Raw genomic sequence first — 27,894 nt, 5'->3', positions numbered from 1 at the left:
GTCAGATGGTGTCTCACACTTTAAATGTAATTGTTTCCTTTATGGAAACACATCGTCTTTTTACAGGTAGTCATTTTAATTAACAGCCCAGTACAGTGGCTTCTTTCACTTCATAAAGGATACATTTGAGGCTTGTGGGTTAATTCATCCGCCCTAATATTTACTTTTCTCTCGCCATAATTTTTGCCTTATTATTAGCTCAATCTTACAGGTGATGCAGTGTTTGTGCGTTTTTGCATAAACATATGTAATCTAGTCATAATCATATTCAATAGACATTATGTTAATAATTCCCAGTGAATGATTGTCACACTCTCCTACTGTATGCCTCCTCGAAATATTAGCTGCCAGTGCGGTTATTCGATGATTTGCCTCTGCAAGGACAGCACGACTAGTTCTGTCACAGCCATGTGAGTTTAGTGTCGCGATTCGCATTTTCATTTTGGAGGGCTTCAAGGAAGAGCACCCGACCAACCCCTCCGGAGCACAAGTACAAATCCGTATCTTCGCATGTCAAGCCTCGTTATCAACTATTTTCAACCGTTTGACAGGCGTTGTCTGGGATGCCCGGTGACTTTTTGGCGTTTTTTAATTACCGGTGACTGTATAACAGTGGTCTCGGAACTGTCACATAGTCTAGGCTATCATAGGAGGCACATTTGGTCTGTCATGCAATGGAGGCTCGGATTTTTACCCTTTATTTACTTATCATCGTCTGCTTGTTTCACGGTAGGCAACGTTGTGCATGTGTCATCATAATGTTATTATAGTGAGATTTTGAAACCGTGGGTTAGATGTTCATTGTCAATTACAGAGAGGGCTAGCCTTGATTCGGTTATATGAGAAACTTAGAAGTGTAGCTTCTTCTGACATTGTTTTAGCCTACATCGACATAGATGTATCTTCGTGGCGGGCCAGCCATTATTCGGCCATTAACAGCACCAAGGACAAGGTCCCTCACCTGTGTACACTTTGTACATGAAACAGTGCGCCTTGTAGCAAGAGTCCCCACTTTACTTATTATTACTACTATTATTATTTAACACTACTACTCTTATACTGTTTAAGCTAAAAACGCCGTTCAAACTTTGAAACATGCAAATTGGTCTTAAGCTAAAAACGCCGTTCAAACTTTAAAAAGTGCAAACTGGTCTGGTTTGAGCTGCTTGCATACAACTTTTTTGGATCTCTTTTTTTAAATTAAGCTTTTTTGTCCGCCGACTTTCATGGGATTTCCAGCACCATTCTTAAGGGCCCATTGTGACGGTATGATTCCCAACATTCTGTTCTATTCACACAAATCATCTACTTTGGCCACTTTTCCAACAATTTACACAAAAAGTTTACTATCGATCTGAAATCGATATTAAAATATATTCTACCAATCTAACAATATTAATAACTGCATTAGCAAATTATTTTACTTTTTTTTTTACAAATAACTGACATTTCGACCACTTTCCCATCACTTTAGACACAAACGTCGATTTAAACACCTTCGTCTACTTCTCAGCTTTTTACATTTGGAATCAGAATAGAATAATCTTCTACCAATCAAAAGTTACAGCTGTTTCTCAGAGTGCCAAAAAAGTAGCTAGCTAGCGTCAGCTAACCGCTCTGTCATGTTTCTTAATTGAACAGCCCAAACGGAATGTTGCCATGGATACTCACACACGCGGTGGAGTGCGTGGGGCAGTGTAGGGAGAGACGGACAGACGAGAGAGAATCCGCTACTAATGGAGAAAGTTACTGTATTTGTAATTTCATGTTGAGCAATCGGGCCCGGGTAGAGTAGGGCTTGAAGTAGGGCCTGAATGACGCTGACATGGGTAGGGCTTGCGCTAGAGTATTATGCCTTTCTGCTTTTCTTTTCTTTCAAACTTCTGACCAGTTTCCCAACAGGTTAGACAGAAACTTACAGGGTATGACTTCTTCCTCTACTTCACCTCTATTCAAGCTGAAATGGTGATCACGGTTTGCCTAAATATTGTATTTATTGATTAGAACTACAGCTAGGTATAAGTAGGTTTACATACAAACCTATTGTTCTACATAGTTCTTCAACTACCACAAAATCGTATTTTAAAGAGCTGTCATCACTCGGTGCACCATCATATTTCTCTCCCCACATAATACCCTAAAATGTTCTAATTCCTTATGAGTTCCTCCCTTTCACCACAACAGCAAGTCTTCCATTTTTTTTCTTGTTTCAACACGGACTGCAGTTTTTGAAGGACCACAACAACCAGAAACAGGATCTTAGGAAAGCTTGAATGAATGAATGTATTTGCAACAGGGAAAATGACAGGACATCTGACTACTTGAGTAAAAAAAATGTAAACTTCTACCTAAAAAATGCTTTGAAAGGGCCAATGTAGATGTTTTGATCCCATTTCTACGTAACAACGAAGTACCGTTCTATGATCGTTTTCAATCAAAATGATAAAAAATTGCTTCTAAGCAAGAATTTGTCTAGGACTGAGGGTCTGGGAGTGGTCTGAGTGGGGAGGGGAAAACTGAAAACTAGCCATTATTGACAGAGAAGGTTTGGAACTCTCTTTCTTATTGGTCTGTTAACCAATTTACTGCCTGATGATGTCACCAGGCAAGCCAAGACTCCATCCTACCAAAACAGTCTTTTCAAACAGCTCTTACACTAAAACGGCATTGACATCATTTTCACAAAGTCACAGTATTATTCCAACTTCATACTATACACTATATACACAAAAGTATGTGGACAACCCTTAAAATTATTCTATTTCAGCCACATCTGTTGTTGACAGGTGTATACAATCGAGCATACAGTCATGCAATCTCTATAGACAAACATTGTCAGTAGAATGGCCTTACTGAAGAGCTCAGTGACTTTCAACGTGGCGTGGTCATAGGATGCCAGCTTTCCAACAAGTCATTTTTCTAATTTCTGCCCTGTTAGAGCTGCCCTGTGTAACTGTAAGCGCTGTTATTGTGAGGTGAAAACGTCTACGAGCAACAGCGGCTCTGCCGCAAAGTGGTAGGCCACACAAGCTCACAGAACAGAGAGCTTCATGAAATGGATTTCTATGGTCGAGCAGCCGCACACAAACCTTAGATCACCATGAAGAATAATGGTCTGGTATTTTTAATGGTTCGTGCTACTTCCAGGGAAATCTGGATGTAGCCCGAATCTTAACACTACAGCATACGATGAAATTCAAGACTATTCTGTGCTTCCAACTTTGTGGCAACAGTTTGGGAAAGGCCCTTTCCTGTTTCAACATGACAATGCCCCTGTGCACAAAGGTCCCATACAGAAATGGTTTGTTGAGATCGGTGTGGAAGAATTTGACTGGCCTGCAAAGAGCCCTGTCCTCAACCCCATTGAACACCTTTGGGATGAATTGGAACGCCAACTGCGAGCCAGGCCTGATTACACAAAATCAGTGCCTGACCTCACTAATGTTCTTGTGGCTGAATGGAAGCAACTCCCCGTAACAATGTTCCAACATCTAGTGTAAAGCATTCCCAGAAGAGTGGAGTCTGTTATGGCAGCAAAGGGGGGGACCAATTCCATATTCATGCCCATGATTTTGGAATGAGATGTTTGACGAGCAGGTGTCCACATACTTTTGGTCATGTAGTGCATCAGCAGGTACAATTTACGCCTCTTAGAGCAAACAAGTGGAAACTGAAGGGTGCAGATCTTCTGATCAGCAATGAAGTGGAAAACTCAGTTTCAAAGGTAAATGATGAGGATCTATTTGGACTATTTTGGTATTTTTTTCCTCAACCTGATCTCATAGACTAGATGTAATATAGTACAGTAAAGCCAAGATTTGTGATATGTTACATTTGGTATGGTTACACAAGACAGAATTTGAGGATAGGTGAGCATATAACGCAAATGTCTAGCAACCCAAAAGTTGCGTGTTTGAATCTCATCACGGACAACTTTAGATAATTAGCTGCTTTTCATTACGTGCTACTTTGCAACTACTTAGCTAACCCTTCCCCTAAACCCTTTTAGATAACCCTTCCCCTAACCTTAACCCTTTAACCTAATTCCTCACCTTAGCCTAGCTAACATCAACGTTAGCCACCTAGCTAATGTTAGCCACAACAAATTGGAATTTGTAACATATATGTTTTGTAAATTGATAACATATTGTAAGTTTAGCAAATTCCTAACATATTTTACAAAATGTACGATGGACATCCACAAGTGATTACATACCATACGAACCATAACATATCATACTAAATGGAATGTTAAAATTTACGTACAGAATAATACAAAATGCTCTGACACCAGGTTGTTTTTCCGGACTGATGTGTCTCCAGATACGTGAAGCAGTTGAGACCGGGGTTCAAAAACAGACAATGGAGATTATTTTGTTTGCCTTATTTATAATTCTATAACTTTGTATGAAATTGCACACCAGTATCAAATTCAAAAATGTATGCTGTATCTTAAAGTGAAAAGTGAAAAATTGGCACTACAAAAATAAATGCTTTCTGTTATACTGTTTTATAAAGTTCTTCGGAGTTGGAATTTTATCAGATCTCTGTCCCACTGGGCACAGAATACATACAGTTCAATGTCTAGTTTTCATTTACATTTGGTTGAGCTTTTATTTATTTTTCCAGACCGTAACATACAAAATGCAAAAAAATGTAAGGGTTGCAACCTGTGGGTGATGTGGGATGTCAGTGTCTTTGACGTGTGTGTGTGTGCGGGCATGAATGGCCCCTAGTGTCTCTACAGGGACAGCACCAGCGCAGACTGTACAAGGACCTGATGCGAAACTACAACCCTCTGGAGCGTCCCGTGTTCAATGACTCCCACTCGCTCACCGTACACTTCAGCTTCAGCCTCATGCAGATCATGGATGTGGTGAGTCTGATGAGCCATCTATCAACACACACACACACACACACACACACACACACACACACACACACACACACACACACACACTGTAAGCACGTGATGAAAGAAACACTGACAGCATCACCGTAACACATAGTGATGGATATATCAGATCTCCCCTCTGAAGCACTAGAGATGATATCACACACACACACACACACACACACACACACACACACACACACACACACACACACACACACACACACACACACACACACACACACACACACACACACACACACACACACACACACACACACACACACACACACACACTCCCTGTGATAGGATGTGTGAGCCACATTAACAAGGCTCCCTGTGCGGCTGTGTTTCCCGGTCAGGGCTCAGCTCGCCCACAGTGCTGCTGAGAGAGGCAGCAGTCCTTTTTCCCCCCTGTGTGTCTGATGCACTCCCCCCTGCCAGGGCACTGCCAGCAGGAGAGCTGAAACAACATACGGTGGCCCTCATCTCTCCACCATTACACCCAGCATCTGACAACCCCGACGTTCCCTGGCTCCACAGAATACCACTGTTTTTCAAAGTATCTACGTATTTCTTATTGAGAAGATTTTTAAAAAAGAGGAAAGTGAGGATTTGTGGCAAAGTAGCCAAAATCCTACTGTTGTGTCAGAAACAGCCTCCCTGGGTGGAGTGTATATCATACTGTTTCTATGGAACTGTCTGTGCGTACTGTAGATCTATAATCGAGATGGGAGGAAAGAACAGGCATTGGAAGGGAGCGTGTTTCCCAGGCAGAGCATTTTGACAAATGTGACATAAGATTGTTAAAAATCACTCACTAATTTAAACTTTTCATGCCTACTGTTCTCTACGATACTACTCTTGCTGCTTCTTTCCTAATAGCACTGTAGGTCTTGTAAAGGCCACAGTGTGTGCAGGCTCGTGTTCCCACCCATCTCTAATATACAGTTTTAAATGATAAACTACTTCAAATACCACAATTAGTTGAAAGGTGTGTTTGTGCTGGGCTGGAACAAAAATCTGCACACAGGGGCTGTAACAACGTTTAATGTATTAACACCGGCTATTACATTAATGTTTGTAACAGGGGCCCTCGAACAGTTGCCTATCCCTAGTACACTGAATATTTTATTGTCATTCTTTGTTTCATTCTTTGTTTCACCATTTCTACTCTGTTGTTGGTGGAGATTGTGTTTTTTTGGGGGGGGACCCCAGCTGTGTGCTGCGTTGGGATTAAAAGAAACCCTATTCCGTGCAGTGGGAGCCCTGCTGGATTGGGAGACATTAGTCACAATTCACTACACGTGCCTGCTCCCATTTGACTGCGAGCAAATCACATTTTAGGGTACAGAGCACATTGCGTCCATGATTATACAATATTACAAGGATGATTTAAGATCCTTACATATAATATATTGTGAGGGGGAGAAATAAATAAAACGTAAGTAAACAAATATACTTTGAAAAAGTTCAAAAAAACAAGTCATCAAATTAGTCTGTCAGTCCGTGAGCATGAGGTTCATGTTTGCAGCTACTGTAATTGGCCAGTGACCATTTACGGAGCCACACAGTTGAGCCTTCCTGGAACTCCAATGCCAACAGCTGGGGTCTGCGGCGGCTGCAGCGTTTGCCCATAAACAGGGGGGAAAAATTATATGCATCCACTGGTAAAAGTTTAAGTATGCCACATTACCCACCGCCCAGCACCCACAGACCAATAACCTTCCCACTTTCAAACAACATTTACCTCAGGTCTTTTCACCTCAACCATTGCTTTGGAGCAGCGTGTGTCTTTTAATAGAAACGCTTGGTGGTGTTGTTACGCAGATGCGATAGCTACATGTTTTGCTACCTGCAGGTGAGAGGATTTCAAATGCAGGGCATTTATCAAAGTGACGTTATTCATAGTCATTTGCCCTTTATCGGCAAGTGGCCATATCTAAGACTAATTACAAGCTAGCGAAAAGTCCTGTTCCAGCAAGACTTTTATTAAGTGTGGCAGGTGGAGCGACAAATTAGAATATTTTCTAGCATTGGTTGGTGACAGACATTGATTGTGTTTGCATGTTTACAGGATGAGAAGAACCAGGTCCTGACGACCAACATCTGGTTACAGCTGGTGAGTTCTTTCATCATTCGAACCTCGAGTCTAAGAGTATGTGGCATGTGAAGATATGCGTCAAAACAGACAGAGGTTCATATCAAGACACTTGTCCTTCCATCACCCCCTTTCCTTCTCCCGGGCAGAGTGTCTTTTGTGATCATCAGTCATCCTTTATCGAGTCAGACAGTTAGGCCCCCCTGTATATCAATGAACTCTACTAATGCTCCTCAATTACCAAGCAACAGTAAATGTGCAGAATTTTAAGGGTCATGCTCAAGAACGTCCTTTGAGGATCTACTACACCTAACAAGCTTGATGGATGTGTCTGTCAGCTCTGCCCTTTATCCCAAAAACTTCCCCCGACACCCCTCCCCATCCTATCCCCCTCATCCTTGACAAACTGGCCCTCAGCTCCATTCCCAACCCTCACTGGGGAGTGCCACTACATTAAGAAAATTAAACCGTGCTCTCACAGGCCATTGCAGATGGGCTGGCGAGTGCCAAAGGGACAGTGCCTAGATGGACTCAGAAGAAAATCGTGAATCAAATGTCCATGATAAGTGTAAGCCTTTAGCCAAATTATTTAGTCGTTTTTGTTTTTTTACATTCAACTTGGCTCCCAAAGTATCTCAATGAATTGGATTCTCCCAAACCCTAGTATTTGACCTAGATAAATAGCTGTGGGATAATCTTTTTATTTTACTCCCTCAACAGTGAAAAAGGAGGTGCGATGCTCACTCTGCTTCTACTAATACTGCATTCCCCATTTAAACACTCCATGTGGAGTTGAAAGGCTCTGTCAGGCTTATCTTGTCAATATGCTGTCAGTTTGAATACATTTTTGAAGGAAGTCATCTATAACTTTCCCTGAGTTTTTTTTTTTTTACTGAATGGTGTCACGCACACATTATTATGTGGTACACTACTCCACTCGGCCATTTTGTGAACTCAAGTCCCCTTTGGAAAAAGCCAGTGTCATTGCTAAAGCAATGTATTTTTTTTTGATGGGTACTTCTTTTTTTATACTAACACACACTTTTCATTCTAAACAAACAATTGTCTTGTCATTTTATGTTGTTAACAGACAGACATTGACGTGGCAGAGCATTCTCAAAAGTCTGGTTCCTTTTGCACCTTGGGCAGTGATGGGGTGGAAGACTTGTGCTTTTTCCAGTTCACATAAAGGACATTGTAGCAGATTATTATCAGTTAGAAGCTACTTTTATAATAATAGTATTGGTTTTTAAGTATATGCATAATGACAAAACAGTACAGTAAAGACATGAATACAAATACTGTATGTAAACAAGTTTTCTTTTCTTAAATCCATTTCATACAGCTGCTCAAATTTAATGAGCTTTCTTATCAGTATTGTGAATTCCCAGAATTCTCACGGTCTCTTAACGAAAGTTGTGTTTAAAATTTAGAGAAGCAACTAATCCCTTCCTAACGTCTCACACTCTTCATCCAGTGAGAAAGGTTGTTTCATCCCCTCAGGCTCAGCCATACCTTTTCTCCAGCACATTTTGTTTGTTAAATTGCCTCCAGTGCGAAGTAGTCTTTTAGCTTAATTTGATTTTAAGGGCTCAATGAATTTCCTTGCTCCCTCTCTCAATGTTTTGGTAAGCGATCACGCCCAGGCTCTGGGTGCTGGAAGTCTGTATATTGAGGGGAGAGATGTCTCTATGCCCGAGCTGTGGGTATTTTTCAAATGTCAACATCCGTTACCGCGGCTCTTTAAAGGTTTCATGCCGACAGAGGGAATGATTGAACTTGCATAAATAGCCCACAAGAGAAAAATATGATCTACAGCGTGAATTCCCATCCCCTCTGGTAATTTATTGTGCATATTTGCTGCGTGCCATATTTCTGACAGCATAACATTTATTTACATGTGGGAGTTAAGGAACACTTTTTAGTGAACAGAGATTATTCACTCAGAGGTATTCACTTTGATTTTTTGGGATTCCACTCCCCATACATAACTCTCCTAAAGCTGGTTAGCCACTGTGATGAAATAATACCTTCTGCCACAAGATAAGTCCATTTAAATGACCCACTTATGTCGTTCAATTTGGACTCCTCTCATCGAAAGTAAATTAAGCGTACCTGTCCTTTGCCAGGGAATATTTATGAGGATGAGTCCATTGTCAGAAGGTAATTATTTAATTAGAGATAATGACTAGAGAAAGAGAGAGCGAGTCAGTGAGCCTCCAACGAAACTGAGAGAGGCTCGCCAGAGTGGGGTTGTGGTGTGCTGCTGAAAAAATGTACTCCATTTGGGGAGGAAGAGGCCAGAGTTATAGGCTCGTCTTCTGTGTGAGGTCATTCGGTGGAAATACGAGGTCTGGGCAGACCGCTCAAGTCTAATAATATACCTCTCCGTGCCTGACCAGCCGTTCAGAGTGCATAGATATTTAACACGGATGTTTCACAGTCATTGGGAATTTGTACTTTTCTGTATGCCTCGCTCTGTTCATTAGCTAGGTAACCTTATACAGTTACCCCGTGGGCAGATAATTAGGTCCAGATATACTGAGCATTTGAACCAAGTTCACAGTTAAACAGTTTTTCTCCCAGAGGAAATTGACCAAAGAATGTAAAACAAAAATGCCAAATTAAAGTCATAAGAAGGAATAACACAGGGTGAAGACATAATTTCATTCGTGCGTATATCAGACAACCGTGGGTATGATGCAAAAATACTTGTTTATTGTTCTATTTATGTTGGTAACCAGTTAATAATAATAAGGCACATTGGTTCTTTTTGGGAAATGGCCAATACACCACGGCTAAGGGCTGTATCCAGGCACTCCGCTTCTGGCCTTAATGTTTAATTGAACCCTATTGCACCTGGTGCAAAATATTATGTAGTTAACCTGGACCATGTCTCACAACACTTGTATGTGTCAATCTCTACAATGGGTAAATAACACACTTGATCATAACACATTAGTGTTAAGTCTTATTATGAACTTCCTCCAGTGTTTCCTAACCTATCTGTGTGGTCTCCTAGTACTGGACTGACTACTACCTGCAGTGGAACACCACAGACTACCCTGGAGTTACCAATGTCAGGTTCCCTGACACCCAGATATGGAGGCCTGACATTCTCCTCTACAACAGGCACGTAAACACTACTCATGCATCATGGTATTGTATTGTGTCGGCTAGCTAGCCAGTAACATTTACTGTTAGAATTTGGATTTAAGAGAAGGTGAACCATCGTCCATTTGATGCACTTGTGTGTGGTGTTGTTTGTCTTCGTTCGATGCCATTCATTCAACACAATTGCTATTCAGCGAACTGAATGTGTTGCATCTTATATCAGAGCTATAATATGTTAAGTACATAAAAAAAGATTTAAAATTCCTTATGTGCCTGTCATGATTTATATTTCTTTGTTAAAAACATCAATGTGACTGGAGTGCCGACGCTAGCAGCCGAGGCTAGTCTGGATATGCTTCCTTGTACTGAGCAATTGTTATGGAGAGCATCAGGAACGGAGCAGAGCTCCATTTTGCATTTAGAGAAGGAGGCCTGATCAAAGATAAGCTCCAATAACTTGTCCAATGTGTTGATGTCAGTAGTGTAACGAGCGGGGGCGATATCAGAGGCAGAGAACATTGAGGCCCTGAAGAATGTGGAGACGTTGTAGAGGAACTTTTTAATTAGCACACAGTGTTCTACTGAATTGTTTTTCCTGTGTAGACCCATCAAACGTATATTTTGCAGATCAGACACAGGTGACACGTTTATTTGAGAGAAACGTATGAGTGAATAGGAAAGGTGAATGGTTGCTGTCTGAGTCAGATGCTGGTAGGCTTATCTTTTTTTATGAAGAGATACTTTCATCTGCACTGCTGTGACTATATCTTGCAGTGCTACAGCTAGCTGGAGTAACATGGATTTATGTTGGAGAGAAGCACAGACTGATACATTATCAAAGTGGGGGGGGGGGGGGGGCACTGTGCAGCTCTTGTTTGTGTGTGTGTGTGTGTGTGTGTGTTTGTGTCTGTCGTTGTCATTTCTTTGTGTATGGGCTGTCTGTGAAGCAGCTGAGCCTGCTTAATCTGCACATGCTCGACTCTGCTCATTCACATTCTAATGCAACTTCTTCACCAGTGTGTGTGTGTAGTGTGTGTGTGTACAGTGTAGCGTGTGTACAGTGTAGCGTGTGTACAGTGTGTTAGTCTATGCCAGGGTTCCAGAACGGGCGGGATTTTATTTGTCCCCCAATGTTTTCTATTGTTGGACATAAAAGACTGTAAAAAAAAAACACCAGCAAATCAGCTCCATGTATTCTCACACATAATAGCTCTCTCGATATATGGGATCGTATACACATGTAAGCAAGGTTTGAAATTATTATGTTTTAGTCTAATTTTATATCTGTTTGGGCTTCTTGCGGCCTACAAATTATTTGTATTTATGTTCCGGACCCCTGACCGTCCTTTCAAGAAAAAATTGGCCCGCGGCTGAGTCTAGTTGATGATCCCTGGTCTATGCTATTTGTTTTGCACTATGCTGAGTAACTATGATTTACACAGCCCTTGCGCCGGCAGTGACACCCCAGCTCTGCTGAGCTCTTTACGGTCTTGTTTTCCCACTAAAGCTACAAGGTTAGATTTTATGTGCAAATAAAGCGCTGATGGATGCTAACTGCTAATCTGTGTCCAAATGCTCAGCGCTGACGAGAGGTTTGACGCCACCTTCCACACCAACGTCCTAGTCAACTCCACTGGCTACTGCCAGTATCTCCCCCCAGGTAAGCCTCCTTAAAACTTATCCTAGATCACAGGGGGAGGTTCATTCTCCTTATTCTCCCTGCAAAAACCTCCACTAGTGTATATCAGTGGGCCTGGAAATTGTGTCAAAATGGTATAGAGGTCAGGAAATAAGCCAGGTCAATTTGGTCAGAGAGGTCCCTCTGGGCCAATAAAAGCAGCCATGAAAAGTTATGGATCTGAATGATGATGCAATCACTCTGTGTTCGTTCCAAGCTTCCGCTATTCTTTTTTTTCTTTTTTCTGCTCCCACAAACAAAGGCAGTGGTGCCTGTGATGATGAACCTCCCACACCTAATGGATTAAGTCATGCAGAGCTGATTAACTAGATTCTACACAACGCCATGCCGAATTAGAAGACATGTGAACCACTGTGGGTGTGTGTCGAGTGGGGCTGGCTGACACATGGTCTCCGTCGGGATATGGAGTGCAGTGTAGTCAAATAGCTCCCTATCTGCAAATCAATCTGTAAATCAGCTTTATGACCTTTATGAATGTCATTACGACAGGCATTGATTCATCTCAGAGTTATGAACGAGGCAGTGACTGAGATGTGGAAATTGGATGCGGGGGGTAATGTCTCTCTATAAGCTGTCACAACCCTCTGCCATGTCTACCCTACCACCTAGTTTGACCCCATCTTCTCTGACCCAGTAATGTAACCTCCGGGATGTAGACATACAAGTCCCCGACAGTATGTCACCAACAGGGGACCAGCAGGACCTGCGTGTAAGGAAGGTGATCGCAAATGGCACCCTGTCTGAGTATCTCCCTCCAGCTGACTGCAGGAATTACAGAAAAACACAGAGTTGTAACTGACAGAAATCAATAGAGCCACAAACAGCTGCATCACGATAGACAGCGGACATTAAATACTTTGGGGTCTGGATGGACGGAAAGAGGGGGCTATGCAAAACATGACAGCCGACCTGCTATCAACGACTAACTAATTCAGTCAAATAGGCCATTCACAAATGTCCAGAGAGACCCTTATTGCAGGGAAAAGTAATCCAACAAAGGCAGAATGGCTACTGTGGAAACGCTGTGCAGACGCTTAGAGATTGGGAACAAATGACATTTTTCTGCCATTTTGTTTTGTGGGGGATCCAGGGCATGTAAATCAAAGAGCCCTGTCCCAATCCATCATGCTCAGGCTGGTTTGGCTCTTGCTTGTTCTCCCCCTCTCATATCAACAGTTTGGAGTTCCCCAGGGCTCCGTTGTTAGCCCCCTTATAATGAGGGGGAATTATTATTAATATCCCTATTTCATCCCATCCTTCCATTCTGTTGACCATTTATTGATGTATTGCTTCGGTAACAGTTTATACAATTAAGTAAATTTGCTGCTTAGGAATCTTCAAGAGCACATGCTACATCGACGTGCGCTGGTTTCCCTTCGATGTCCAGCGCTGTGACCTCAAGTTTGGCTCGTGGACATACGGGGGCTGGTCTTTAGACCTGCAGATGATAGAGGCGGATGTGACTGGATACATTGCTAATGGAGAGTGGGACCTTGTGGGTAAGTTCAGTCCCGAATTGCAGAGAGCCATAGAAAGCACAGAGTCAAGAGATGATAAAGAAATGACTGTAAGTGTGGATTATGCTCAAAGAAGTATGAGGTTTAGTTCTATGATTACTATTTAAAATATCACACAGTTCCCTATATGTAAGATCTATGCTGGACGTAGTGTGCGAACTAGGGCAGCTCTGAGGGTCCACATTCATTTGAATAAAAAATAGAAAGCAGCTAGCAGCCACGACTGAACTAATATTCAAAAGACCAATGGCTTTGATGCCTCTAAAGACATCTGGTTGTTTAGGAATGGAACTGGATTTACATAACAATTATTATGTTCCTACATTTATTCAACAGCAATTAAAACTGTCCTGCTGTTATTTAGTGAACCCCCTGCAGGGGTGGGTTGGCAGATGCCTCCATGGAGCTCGTTGCACCTGGGGGGGTTGGGGGGTCGTCGAATCTAGGCACTATTTGCCAAATCAAGCACAACAAAGTGTGACGGGCAATTGGCATTTCGGTTTCCCTGACTGCTGCCTTACCCCGATGTTTCTTTCGCATGCAGAGCTCTATTCAGACTGGGAATGACACGAAAAACACATGAGGCTTTACCACCCCTGATGGAATGGTTCTATTAGGTGATGTTTGCGCCCGCCCTCACCCTCCATAAATGGAATGGTCTAGGAGACCTTGGCTGTCTCTGTTTTACATAGACGGAGGAGTCATGTTGGGAGCTAATGATTAACAAAGGCCTGTTCATCGCTCCCTGGGGAGCCAAAACACATCCATGTGCTTCCGAGAGACGGAAATGAAGAAATGGAGCGGGAGAGATGATGGAGAGATGATGGAGCAAGAGAGTGAGGAATGTGTCCTTAGGAGACCAACCAATGGAGCATTGAGGCCCCACGTAATAGAAATCACAGGAAGTAATCTGGCCATTTCACCATCAACATGCTCTATGATTCCCTATATGGGCATATACACATCTAAAGATCATAAGAGTAGTGAAGCATGTAAGAGGACTGTTCACAATATTCACTCCCTGATGTACTTTCTTGATAACAAGAGGCTAGTCGTTGAAGCCTGTTATTGGTGTGTTCTGGCAGTGATTATGTAAGAAATAATCAACGAGGGGCTATACGTTCGCTGGAAAATAATGCATGACGTGGAAGGTGTGTTCCACGATGTGCTAGCGGAGTGGAATAAACCTTCCATGGAGTTGCATTATTTTCCAGAGAACGTAGAGCCCCTCGTTGATTATAACCCGTTCATACCATGGCTATAATTTAACATATTTGCCGCTATAAATATATTGCCAGTAGAAATGTGACAACATCCACTGATGTAGCTAGCAAGTTTACTAGCTAGCTAGACAGCTAACGTAGTTCCTTTGGGAACCAAACAGACTTGCTACCTTAGCTAACCAAACCTTCATCCTAGCTTGCTATTATAAAAATCTAATTCAACAAAGCCAGTAATGTTTTATGCTTGACTTTTGCTTTCAAAGCAGCTCAAACATAGAACATGTAAGAATGAACTTCATAGCTATTAAATTATACCGTTCAATTGCACCGTGGGTAATAGGGACATAATGCACAGTCTAGAATGCCCTTCCAGCCAATCAGAAGCAAGTATTCAACAACGCCATGGTATAAGATAGTATAACAGTAAACATCTGTGTATACAATAAGGATGCATATGTGTGCCTATACTGTAATTCTCTGTCTGTGTGTGTGATGCAGAGGTCCCCGGACGGCGGAACGAGCGTTTCTATGACTGCTGTAAGGAGCCTTACCCTGACGTGACCTTCACGGTGGTGATGCGTAGACGCACCCTCTACTACGGCCTCAACCTGCTCATCCCCTGTGTCCTCATCTCCACCCTGGCCCTGCTCGTTTTCCTGCTGCCCGCGGACTCTGGAGAGAAGATCTCACTGGGTGAGACTGGGGAGGGTGCGGGTGGGTGGGTGCGTGTGTGTGTGTGTGTGTGTGTGTGTGTGTGTGTGTGTGTGTGTGTGTGTGTGTGTGTGTGTGTGTGTGTGTGTGTGTGTGTGTGTGTGTGTGTGTGTGTGTGTGTGTGTGTGTGTGTGTGTGTGTGTGTGTGTGTGTGAGCGGTGTTGGTAAGGTACATGACTAAATACCATGAGGCAGAGCACAAGGGTATGCTTTTCTTCTTGTGATGAAACAGGCGTTTTTAGACAGCAGTTGTACCCTACTGTTATGGTCTGCTCTGTTGCTTTCTATCACAAATGCGTGAGTAACATACGGAACGTTTGTGTGCCCAATGTGTGGTGTCGCTGAATATTCGTTGTGTGTGTGTGTCCGTGCGTATGAGGGAAGTAGGTTTGTAAAGTGCACACTCTTGACTGGCGTTCAATCTATGCTAGCAGGACCGACACTCAGCCCACAGGCCGTCTGTTGAATTTTAGGGCAACTAAACGCCGTCCCTTCACTGACCGGACAACCCACTCTGTCTACACGTCGGAAGAAAAATATTGATTTCATCCATAATTTATTAGATTTCACTCTGCATGAATATACTGTTTATTACAGAACCAAACTTTATATACAGTAGAGATGTTTATGTATGCGAAGGTTTTTACATATAGATGTCTCTGTATAATTCATCCTATGCCATTTTGACTGATGGGCATGTCTGCAGTTTACCCAAAACAAAAGCAAAAAGCAATTTTGAAAAGGTATGCCTAAATACATTATTCATGCCAGTTGACTTGGCTGCATCTGAATTCATTCATCCACTTTGATTCATTTAGGTGGACTGGCAGTACACAGATCCCTACCTACAGTAATACACACACACACAGGCATACACACACTGCCAAACTGAGTTAAAAGAGCATATGTTATCCTCACACAGATAGCTTGTGACATGCTTAAGCTGCATCTATATGCTATAGGTAGTTACAGTACAGTACCTAGCCTGCAACCCCCCCCAAAAAAAATACAGTGCATAAGACACTGCCTATGGGCACTGCCCAGACAAGCGCCTAGTCTTCCCAGTGATGGCAGAGGGGGGCCAGATATTTGCGGGGTGCTTCTGTTAGAGCAGCGCTGCAGGGGCCAGTCCCCCAAGACCTCTATGCTTCTGGCTGTAGCTGGGCTGTGGCTGTGGGCTGCCTGTCTGCCTGTCTGCGTGCATGACTGGGCTTGAGCTCTGGCTGGATCCTCAGACCAGGTGAACTGGAAATGCCCTCTCTTGCCTGCCCAGAGAGACCTGGAGATGTGTGTGTGTGTGTGTGTGTGTGTGTGTGTGTGTGTGTGTGTGTGTGTGTGTGTGTGTGTGTGTGTGTGTGTGTGTGTGTGTGTGTGTGTGTGTGTGTGTGTGTGTGTGTGTGTGTGTGTGTGTGTGTGTGTGTGTGTGTGTGTGTGTGTGTGTGTGTGTGTGAGAAGCAGCCTACTGCCAGAATGAGTTCAACTACGTAGGACCATAATTCTATGCATAGGATATAGGTGTTTAACATGGGTGTGTTTTTTTCTTGTTATATGGAACAAACCACATCTACAGTATGTTATCGTACAATTGATGACAAATACTATTTACAGGTGCTTTTAGATGCCTCTAGTTTTCAGAGTAAGAAACGTGGCTGAGCAAACAATAGAAATGTTAGAAATTAGAAAGGTTTGCTAATTTATTGAAAATGAAATCTAATTTACTTAAAGTATTCACACCCCTGAATCAATACATTGTAGAAGCACCTTTGGCAGCGATTACATTTGTGAGTCTTTCTGGATTAAAGAGCTCTCTCTAAGAGCTTTCCACACCTGGATTGTGCAACATTTGCCCATTATTCTTTTCACACTTCTTCAAGCTCTGTCAAATTGGTTGTTGATCATCGTTAGACAATCATTTTCATAAATTTTTAAGAAGACTTAAGTCAAAACTGTAACTAGGAAATCATACTGAAACAGGTTTTCCTCTAGGATTTTGCCTCTACTTAGCTCTATTCTATTTTTTTTATCCTGAAAGCACCCCAGTCATTAACGATTACAACCGTACCCATAACATGATACAGCCACCACTAATGCTTGAAAATATGGAGAGTGGTACTCAGTAATGTGTTGAATTGGATTTTCCCCAAACATAACACTTTGTATTCAGGACAAAAAAGTGTTTTGCAGTATTACTTTAGTGCCTTGTTGAAAACAGGATGCATGTTTTGGAGAAATTGTTTTATTATTAACAGGCTTCCTTCTTTTCGCTCTGTCAATTATTGTGGAGTAAGTACAATGTTGATCCATCCTCAGTTTTCTCCTATCACAGCCATTCAACTTTGTAACTGTTTTAAAGTCATCATTGGCCTCGTGGTGAAATCCCTGAGTGGTTTCTTTCCTCTCCGGCAACTGAGTTAGGAAAGACACCTGGATCTTTGTAGTGACTGGGTGTATTGATACACCATCCAAAGTGTATTTAATATCTTCACCTCATTGCTCAAAGGGATATTCAATGTCTGCTTTTTTTTACCCATCCACCAGTAGGTTCCTTTCTTTGCGAGGCATTGGAAAATCTCCCTGGTGTTTGTGGTTGAATCTGTGTGTGAAATTCACTGCTCGACTGAGGGACCTTACAGATAATTGTATGTGTACAGAGATAAGGTAGTAATTCCAAAATCATGTTAAACACTATTATTACACACAGAGTGAGTGCATGCAAGTTATTACGTGACTTGTTAAGCACATTTTTATTCCTGAACTTACTTGCATTATCTCAGGCTCCCGAGTGGCGCAGGGATCTAAAGGCACTGCATCTCAGTGCAAGAGCCGTCACTACAGTCCCTGGTTCGGATCCAGGCTGTATCACATCTGGCCGTAATTGGGAGTCCCATCGGGCGGCGTACAATTGGCCCAGCGTCGCCCGGGTTTGGCTGGGGTGTAGGCCGTCATTGTCAATAAGAACTTGTTCTTAACTGACTTGCCTAGTTAAACAAAGGTTAAATAGATACAAATAATACGTATTGACTCGAGACATTTCAACTTTTCATTTGTAATTATTTGAAAGAAATTACATGAACCTAATTCCACTTTAACATAATGTGGTATGGTGTGTAGGCTGGTCACAAACACGTCTCAATTTAATCCATTTTAAATTCAGGCTGTAAAAAAAAAAAAAAAATTGGGGGGTGTGAATACTTTCCGTATGTAAAACTAAGATGTGGCATAAAAATTGCTTATGGTTTGATAGGATCTGGCACATGGCTCATCCCTAAACAATTTATTATGCTCATAGTAAATGTAGAGCATATTGAGACAGTATTATAGAATACTTATTATTATTATTTCAAGATGCTTCAATTAACTACTTGAGCCACTTCCTGATTCACTGGATGACTTATGGTCTGAAATCAATATCTGCTGGCAATGAACTGACTTGAAACTCGGAGTCAAACGGCAAGTAACATTTTCCCAAGTGATTCCACAAGATAGTGTGTGTGTGCGTGCTGTGTGTGTGTTCCTGTGTGTCTGCATGCATGTGTGTTTCCATTTGTGTCTGTATAAAAATGTATCGACTGGATGCATCGAAGAATACAGTAGTGGTTAATGAGAGGAAAGCGCTCTATCCATCTTGATCCTTGGATCGCCTGGCTTTATTGATCCTCAAAGTTCATTAGAAAACTTTGGAAAGTGTGCTGCTGGTGAGTCCTAGCCCACTTTACACTGAAAAAAAAAAGTTTTTTTAAATGGTTCTTCTTCTTAAGGTTCCTTGGAGATCTCTATTCCAATAAAGAACCTTTGAGCTAAGTGTGTGTGTGTGTGTGTGTGTGTGTGTGTGTGTGGGGGGGGGGTTCTTAATGGTGCATCTACAGTCTAAAGAATTCGAAAAGCTTATTGAAATGTATGGAAGCCTGCAGATGTGTCCCTTTCATAGAACACAGCAAATTGGCCAGTGTCAACTGGTGTTGAATTTCAGTGTAACATTTCTAGTGTTGATTCGGGAGTTAAATGAACTCTCAGTGATGTAAAAGAACCCCAGTGTTGGTGTTAATAACCAGAGTTGAACCAAAACCATGCCCTTCATTATCTTATTTCCCAGCATGTTCTTTTGCAGGTTTGATTTTCGAATTGTTTGTTTCAATATCTCAATATCTCTGTTTTTGCATGTGCATTGATTGATTGATTCATTTTAGACTACTGAAATATAAATAACATCTATTGTTATAAAATATTCCAATCTGTTACTTGGACTTATTGCAAAAGTTACTGAAATGATTGTTCCAGTTTAGATGCTTTAGATAGTCTGATATCTTAGTCTCCCCTACCCTGGCAGTCATTCTGAATGCAGGTTGTGGGTGAATAAAAAATAAAAAATGTTGCATATCCCCACACTGGCTGGATTTCAAAAGAAATTACACATCACTTTGCAAGCCAACATAATTCATCAGACTGACCATCTGACTGGCTCCAGACTGGCTCCATCAGCCCAGTAAAATAAAAAATAAAAGCAAATTATTTCAATATATAATAATAATAATAATAATATATGCCATTTAGCAGACGCTTTTATCCAAAGCGACTTACAGTCATGTGTGCATACATTCTACTTATATGTTCACTCAGATTTATTACCGGTGTGAATATATAGTCTACCTCAAATGTTGAAATATCATTTTAAAACATGTTCCGAGAAGAACAACGATGCATTGGCCGGGCAATTCAAGCAAGAGGCGTCATTACAGTCCATGGTCTGGATCCAGGCTGTATCACATCGGGCAGCGTACAATTGGCCCATCGTTGTCCGAGTTTGACCGGGGTAGGCCGTCATTGCAAATAAGACTTTGTTCTTAACTGATTTGCCTAGTTACGGTAAATAAATGAATTGTCTTAAACAGACGTTTGGGAGATCAGGGTAAAGTAGTTCGCTCTTCAAGTAAGTTCTCATCAGATCCTTCAATATCTCGTAGAACACTTGAAGTTGACAGGCCTTCCATTTCCGTTCAGCCTTTCTAAGTTCACTTCTAATGAATGCTCTTCCCTTTTCTTCTAATTTGTACATTGGTTGAAAATAAAATGTCTCTCTCTTTTACATAAACCACAATAATGACTATGATAACATGATAATAACTATAATACAGATAAGCACTATGATGGCATGGTGATAACATGATAATCACTATGATAGCACGATCATCACTTTGATAACACGATAACCACTGTGATAATGTGATAATCACTATGATAACATGCTAATCACTAGGATAGCTTAACATGATAACAGCGTGGCTGGTGATGTACAGTCGGTTCTGTCTTCTAATGGTCTGTCTGTCTGTCTCTCCCTCTTTTTCTTCCTTTCTCCAGGTATCACTGTGCTGCTCTCTCTAACTGTCTTCATGCTCTTGGTAGCCGAGATCATGCCGGCCACCTCCGACTCTGTTCCTCTCATAGGTAAGTGTTCAGGGAGACCTTCATCCTCACCCTACTCCATCTTTCCATTTTCTCGTCTGTCCGTGTCTCCAGCCATCTGTTCATCCCAGTCATCCATTCATTCCTTTCGTCTATCCATCTGTCCCCTCTGTGTCACCACATTGGTAAGACGAACCGGCCCTCAATGACTGAGGTAGAAAGAGCTGGTGAAACGGAACAAGTGACACACGCTCCTTTTAAAGCGAAACTGGGTGGCACCTCATTTGTCACAGACAGTGACGCTACAGAATACACTAGGTCATTAATCGGGTTGGACTGACGAGATATAAGTGCGATCACTCACCCATGAAACCTGGGGTGTATTTACAAGCACCAAATGGAGGGGAAACATACTGAGACAGCGAGGGACTACCTGAACTTGGTCATGAATAAATGATCGTTTTTTGTTATCCGTTGCAAAACATTTTACTACGCTGTGCCCTAATGAATAGAACAACCCTGACTACTTAGCATCTGAGACCTCCGCGCTCAAGTGGCAGGCAGTCAGTCTGGCAAGCAAATGGGTCAATGGATTCATTTGACAAGCAAATGAAAGAATAGAGACTTGGCGTTGATTGCAGTGCCGCATGGGAGTATAGTTTGCAGTTTGCATCGATTGCAGTCTATTTTTATAATTTGATGAATGTATTGATATTGAGCAATGCTCAAAGCAATGGATGTGCGTGTGTAATCTTTTCCGCTAATGAATCTGCAGTTCAAGCCCAATGACCGTCATATTTTTACCAATGGCAGAAATGTATATTCTTAAACACATTGATATCCTCATCTCAGCTATTTCCCTGCATGCCACCCAATTGCTTCCACAGTATCTTCAAGCTATCAAATAAAGAGAGGCCAGACCCCCCCCCCCAACATGATATGCTGGCCCATTTGGTCTCTGCCTTGAGGAACACATTCAGCTTGCCAGGGCTGGCTCTAACCTTATCATACTATGTCTGTCATTGACTGACATATTTGAGGAACATTTGCACTACCAAATTTCAAAATTTTCTGCAGACATCCTTTATTAGCTACATTACCATCGTCAACATTCTGAACACTGCGACCGACTGAACACCAGGCACGGTTCAGATGCTCATCTCAGAGAGGCTCTTTTTCGGGGCATATATCAGTATGCAAGACAGTAAACCTCCTGCTGTGTGGCTCTGTTGGTAACAGCATGGCACAAGTAATGCCAGGGTTGCGGGTCCAATTCCCAAAGGGATCACATACACATACTATGTATGCATTCACTGTACTGGAAGTCGCTTTGGATAAAAGCATGTGATCTGTGGCATATATTAACTGAATGTGCCCTTGGTCTCCTGCCATAGTATATAATACAGGGGATTATATATAGTATATAATCCCCTGTGATTCCTCAGAGTTATTCTCTCTCTCTCTCTCTATATATATATATATATATATATATATATATTTATTTATTTATATTCCAGCCCAGTACTTTGCCACCACCATGGTCATCGTGGGCCTGTCCGTCATCGCCACCGTCCTGGTCCTCCAGTACCACCATCATGACCCGGACGGAGCCAAAATGCCAAAGTGGGTGAGTCCATGTCCGCCCATTCCCGCGTTCTGCATTCACTCGGAACGCCGGATACACTCGGAATTTCAAATGCTGACATTCCATTAAGGTAGAATTGGACCTGAAGGTTCAGGGTTCTACATGAGCGGATCAGCGGCTGCTCCTTGCTCTGAGGCGTGTGTGTGTGTGTGTGTGTGTGTGTGTGTGTGTGTGTGTGTGTGTGTGTGTGTGTGTGTGTGTGTGTGTGTGTGTGTGTGTGTGTGTGTGTGTGTGTGTGTGTGTGTGTGTGTGTGTGTGTGTGTGTGTGTGTGTGTGTGTGTGTGTGTGTGTGTTAGTCAGGGTTAGTAGGCAGTTTGAGTATTGGCGTGAGAGGAATGCCAATGTGATTTGAAAAAGAGGGAGGGGAGGAGAGGCTGCTGGCCAGGCTTGAAGGGCAGATGGAAGGGAGTGGAGAGAGCACAGAACTTTGGAAAATTTGGATGATGCAATTATAAGCCTTATTAGACATGATAAAGGTCCATACATGCTAATAACAAGATGTAAGCCATTATATCGGTAGGTTACCAGAGGTTATTCCAACACTTTTTCGAGAGCAGGAATACTAATTTATTATGTACCGAGTGTGGTGTCATATGTTTTCTGTGAGGAAGGAGACTCGTTCTGTCTCCTAGAGATGAACATACTTTGGTGCGAGATGTGCAAATCAATCCCAGAACAACAGCAAAGGACCTTGTGAAGATGCTGGAGTAAACATGTACAAAAGTATCTATATCCACAGTAAAACGAGTCTATCGAAACAACCTGAAAGGCCGCGCAGCAAGGAAGAAGCCTCTGCTCCAAAACTGCCATAAAAAGCCAGACTACGGTTTGCAACTGCACATGGGGACAAATATCGTACTTTTTGGAGAAATGTCCTCTGGTCTGATGAAAAGAAATTAGAACAGTTTGGCCATAATGACCATCGTTATGTTTGGAGGAAAAAGGGGGAGGCTTGCAAGCTGAAGAACACCATCCAAACCGTGAAGCACGGGGGTGGCAGCATCATGTTGTGGAGGTGCTTTGCTGCAGGAGGATCTGGGGCACTTCACAAAATAGATGACATCATGAGGACGGAAATGTGGATATATTGTGGATATATTGAAGCAACATCTCAAGACATCAGTCAGGAAGTTAAAGCTTGGTCACAAATGGGTCTTCCAAATGGACAATGACCCCAAGCATACTTCCAAAGTTGTGGCAAAATGGCTTAAGGACAACAAAGTCAAGGTATTGGAGTGGCCATCACAAAGCCCTGACCTCAAACCTATAGAATATTTGTGGGCAGGACTGAAAAAGCGTGAGCGAGCAAGGTGGCCTATAAACCTGACTCATTTACACCAGCTCTGTCAGGAGGAATGGGCCAAAATTCACCCAACTTATTGTGGGAAGCTTGTGAAAGGCTACCCAAAATGTTTGACCCATCAAATACTAATTGAGTGTAAGTAAACTTCTGACCCACTGGGAATGTTATGAAATAAATCAAATCTGAAAAATAAATCATTTTCTACTATTATTCTGACATTTCACGTTCTTAAAATAATGTGGTGATCCTAACTGACAGGGAAATTCTACTAGGATTAAATGTCAGGAATTGTGAAAAACTGAGTTTAAGTGTATTTGGCTAAGATGTATGTAAACTTGTGACTTCATCTGTATTTTATGGAGCAGATAGGAAATGAAATCTATTGGATATGAAAAATATTGTAAACTGATATTTTTTTTCTCAAAAACATGTATAGCTACAGTATACCAAGAGAACATAATCGTGCTGAAAAGCCATGTTATAATTGTCCGCGTCTGTGTTAAAATTGGGAGCGAATGCACAATGCTTGCATAGTGATTATCTCCTGTGCATGTTTCTCTCCTCTAGTGTTGATATTCTATTCTTGTCTCTCCTCCCCCTGGTGTACATAAACACACAAACACGGACACTGACACGCATACACACACACACACTTTCTCTCTCACTCTCACTCTCTCTCTCTCTCTCTCTCTCTCTCTCTCTCTCTCTCTCTCTCTCTCTCTCTCTCTCTCTCTCTCTCACTCTTCCCCACAAAGACACGAGTGGTGCTCCTGAACTGGTGTGCCTGGTTCCTGCGTATGAAGCGGCCCGGCGAGGAGCGTGTGCGTCTGGCTTGCCACAACAAGCATCCGCGCAACAGCCTCTCCAGTGTGGAGCTCAGTATGAGCCAGGGGACCCTACAGCCCACCAATGGCAACATGCTCTACATTGGCTTCCGGGGCATGGAGGGCATGCACTACACCACCACCCCCGACTCTGGCGTCATCTGCTCCAGGCTGGTGGGGGCAGGGGACGAGGAGGTGCTGCTACCTGGGGCCGGGCTGCCCAACTTGGGCAGCATGGCTGGCGGCACCGGGGTGGGGGTGGCGAGCCCCGTGGACTCCGACATGTCCAAGATCCTGGAAGAGGTGCGCTACATCGCCAAGCGCTTCCGGGGCCAGGACGAGGACGAGTCGCTGTGCAATGAGTGGAAGTTTGCGGCGTCTGTGATTGACCGGCTGTGCCTGATGGCGTTCTCTGTGTTCACCATCCTCTGCACCATCGGCATCCTCATGTCAGCGCCAAACTTCGTGGAGGCCATCTCCAAAGACTTCTTCACCTGAGCGGGCTGTTTGTGTTGGAGGATGAGAGGGATGGGGTCACGTGTGTGTGTGTGTGTTTGTTTGGGGGGGGTGTACATATATACACACACAAAAGCACACACACGTACAGTCTCACACACAATCTCACATATACACACACACACATTCCCACTTGCACTCACATGCATTTAATGTATACTGTTTATATCCCAAACACATCTTTACCTATGACTTATATCAGCTGACTAACCCACTCTTCAGTATTTTCACATATTTTTCACATACGTTACTGTATTTAGAGTGGCTATTATAATGGCACAACTTATAGCAATACAAATGTGTTCATCATATGTGGTGTGAATCTGTGATCAATTGAGGTCTTCATCAACAATGACTGTGTATATTAAGTAGCACTTTGGGGATGTTCCAGAAAGCAGGATCATTGAGTTAACCAGCTAGCTTACTGAAATCCATATTTTTCATAGTATCAAAAACGCATATTCAAGCTGAGCTAAATTAACCAAAAACATTCAAGAGATATATATGATTGTTAATATGTTAGCTAGATAACTTAAGGATTTATTTGATTTTATCACAGGCTATTGGAAGTATACATGGGTTAAAATGTTTGTTCCAAAAAAGATTGGTGTTTGTAATGTTCATTCGTGTACAGTACATGTAAAATGGAAAAAATAGTTTCCCTTGTTTATGCCTTTCAAAGGAAATCTCTGTAACGTTCATGCTGAGTTTCTCTCAATCTAAAGCTCGTTTCATAGATTTGCTCGAGTGAATTGAAGAGACTGCCCCAATTGCAAAATGTAGATCATTTCTGTTTTCTCTCCTTCTGCATTATAAGTTCAATTCCCAAGAGAACAGCCATGCCAATAATAATTGTAACAGTGTTTTGGACTTGTGATTTTTGTGCTATTTATTCTTTGTTTCACTGACCCATTTGACATGCATGGAACCTATGACATTTGACGTAAGTGTTTGGACAAAAAGCGTACAATGAGGGAGTTCAGGTGCAGTGGAGTGCAGTGATCCCTGGTGTCACCCTGGAATGAAGGACAAGTTCTGCTCGAATACTTCAGGTGTGTATTCACCAGGATCCAAACGGGAAGGATCTAACTAAATGTGTCCAATAGAAACTCTTTTTTTTTTGGTAACCGTTTTTCCATTGCCAAACGTTTTGCAGCAGTTTGCTACGTTGTGCAGTAATGAATACACCCCCAGGTGATAGCTCAATCTGTTTGAAAATGGTTTCATACCTTCTGAATATGACCCTGGCTTGGGTTTTCCATCGCCCTCTGTTCTCCTCAACTGTTCCTCTGTACTGTAACAGCTGTATGGGAGCCTACCGCTCTTTCCTTCCACCTTTATCATTTAACCTTTAACCCTTAAACCTTTGTCATTTATGTGCACTTGCATCCATGCCCAGAATACATTTTGATCCATGCACAAAAATAAATGTATTTTTCTAGATGTCACGTGATGTGTATGAACCATGTGTTCAATTATTAATGTTTCTATGGATGAAGTGTCACAGGATGGAAGATTGAATTTTTAGGATTTGTTTTTTATCGGACAGAAATAGACAGAGAGTGTGTCATGAAGGCAGCGGGCCGGATTCTAAAACACGACAATAGTGGCTGTAGGTGGTGGCACGAACCCACCGTATTCCAAACTCGGTCCTCGGGACCCCAAGAGGTGCACGTTTTTTTTTTTTTGCCCTAACACTACACGGCTATATTTGATTATTTGAATCAGCTGTGTAGTGCTAGGGCAAAAAACCCTTGGGGTCCTGAGGACCAAGTTAGAGAAACCCTGCATTAACCGCTAGTCCACAGTATACCTTTCTAATTCTACAGAATGCAATTTAGATCTATTTATCTCTCTCTCTCTCTTTGTGTGTGTGTGTGTGTGTGTGTGTGTGTGTGTGTGTGTGTGTGTGTGTGTGTGTGTGTGTGTGTGTGTGTGTGTGTGTGTGTGTGTGTGTGTGTGTGTGTGTGTGTGTGTGTGTGTGTGTGTGTGTGTGTGTGTGTGTGTGTGTGTGTGTCAGACAGTGAGGGGTACTACAGTCTTCTGTTATGTCACCTATTGAAACAGGGTCACTGCGAATCACTGCGCTCTCCTAATCCGCTCTTGTAAACCTGTTCCTTTTTTTTATTACAGCCACGAAGCCACACTAATGACTTGTTGGAAGAGACACTTTCCTGTGTAGCACACATTCTTACAGAGAGAGGTTCTCTGCTGCTTCGGCAGCCAGGTACAGTGAAGTACAAGTTTTTTGGGCCAAATGGCACACTATATAATGCACTACCCTATGGGCCCTGGTCAAAAGTAGTGCACTATGTAGGGAATATGGTGGCATTTGGGATTGTACACGTTAATTCGCCGTGCTTGTTACTAACGCTTTAGCGTTACTGTCATGATGTTCATGTGCATCTGGAAACAAGAATTATCATTAAGCAAACTGGTTTGAACCAGGAGAGCAGGAAACTGGAAACTAACATGACCCCCCAAAAAAAGAGAAAACCGTGGACTGAGAGAATAACTCAGTCAAGCACAGTACACAGACAGGCGAACAAGAATCATTGGTTTTAGCCTCACCAGCCAATTCACAGAATGGGTTGCAGTTGTAGCCTTCCCTTTTCACACTATAAACCAAACCAAACCAAACTACTGGCTCTGAACTTTTCTTTCCACATTGTCCTTTAGAGTTCCTGCAACTATGGTGGATGTGTAACCGACCCAGCCCAGTACAGGTTAGTTTGGCTCCCTAGTGTACAGAATCAACCCTAAAAACAAGAAGAAATATCCCCTGTAATTCTATCCTTTGGTTTGTAAAGTCAAAATAATAGTCCCTTGAACTTGACAAATTCCAATTGAAACTGTTCTTTTGAATAGAGGCATCATAGGCATCAACGCAGTGGCTTATCGCTTGTGAACATAGGGAGCACACAAACACACACTCTATACGAGGCCC

The 27,894-nt window shown here is 42.4% G+C and overlaps 1 protein-coding gene across 3 annotated transcripts; it reads left to right on the top strand.

Annotated features, from left to right (window-relative positions):
- Positions 1–351: 351 nt before the first annotated feature.
- LOC124010946 (neuronal acetylcholine receptor subunit alpha-7-like) lies at positions 352–26,389 on the top strand. Of its 3 annotated transcripts, none has more exons than XM_046323816.1 (10): positions 352–729; positions 4,748–4,876; positions 6,972–7,016; positions 10,018–10,127; positions 11,690–11,769; positions 13,140–13,307; positions 15,047–15,241; positions 20,615–20,701; positions 22,177–22,286; positions 24,363–26,389. In XM_046323816.1, the coding sequence occupies exons 1-10, from the start codon at positions 511–513 to the stop codon at positions 24,927–24,929; spliced, it is 1,710 nt and encodes a 569-aa protein (XP_046179772.1). In that variant the 5' UTR covers positions 352–510; the 3' UTR covers positions 24,930–26,389. The 3 variants fall into 3 exon arrangements, with proteins under 3 accessions (XP_046179772.1, XP_046179857.1, XP_046179947.1); XM_046323901.1 differs by having other exon boundaries at positions 353–729; positions 4,737–4,876; XM_046323991.1 differs by having other exon boundaries at positions 353–729; positions 4,694–4,876.
- Positions 26,390–27,894: the final 1,505 nt, after the last annotated feature.

Source organism: Oncorhynchus gorbuscha, linkage group LG01, assembly GCF_021184085.1.
Source record: "Oncorhynchus gorbuscha isolate QuinsamMale2020 ecotype Even-year linkage group LG01, OgorEven_v1.0, whole genome shotgun sequence".
Taxonomy (NCBI): domain Eukaryota; kingdom Metazoa; phylum Chordata; class Actinopteri; order Salmoniformes; family Salmonidae; genus Oncorhynchus; species Oncorhynchus gorbuscha.
Note: the sequence above shows the minus strand (reverse complement) of the source record. Positions and strands in the feature narration are given on the sequence as shown.

Coding starts and splice junctions, on each gene's coding strand:
- LOC124010946 (XM_046323816.1), top strand. CDS start 511: ATGTCAAGCCTCGTTATCAACTATTTTCAACCGTTTGACAGGCGTTGT. Junction 7,017..10,017: donor CCAACATCTGGTTACAGCTG/GTGAGTTCTTTC, acceptor GTGGTCTCCTAG/TACTGGACTGACTACTACCT. Junction 20,702..22,176: donor CGACTCTGTTCCTCTCATAG/GTAAGTGTTCAG, acceptor TTTATATTCCAG/CCCAGTACTTTGCCACCACC.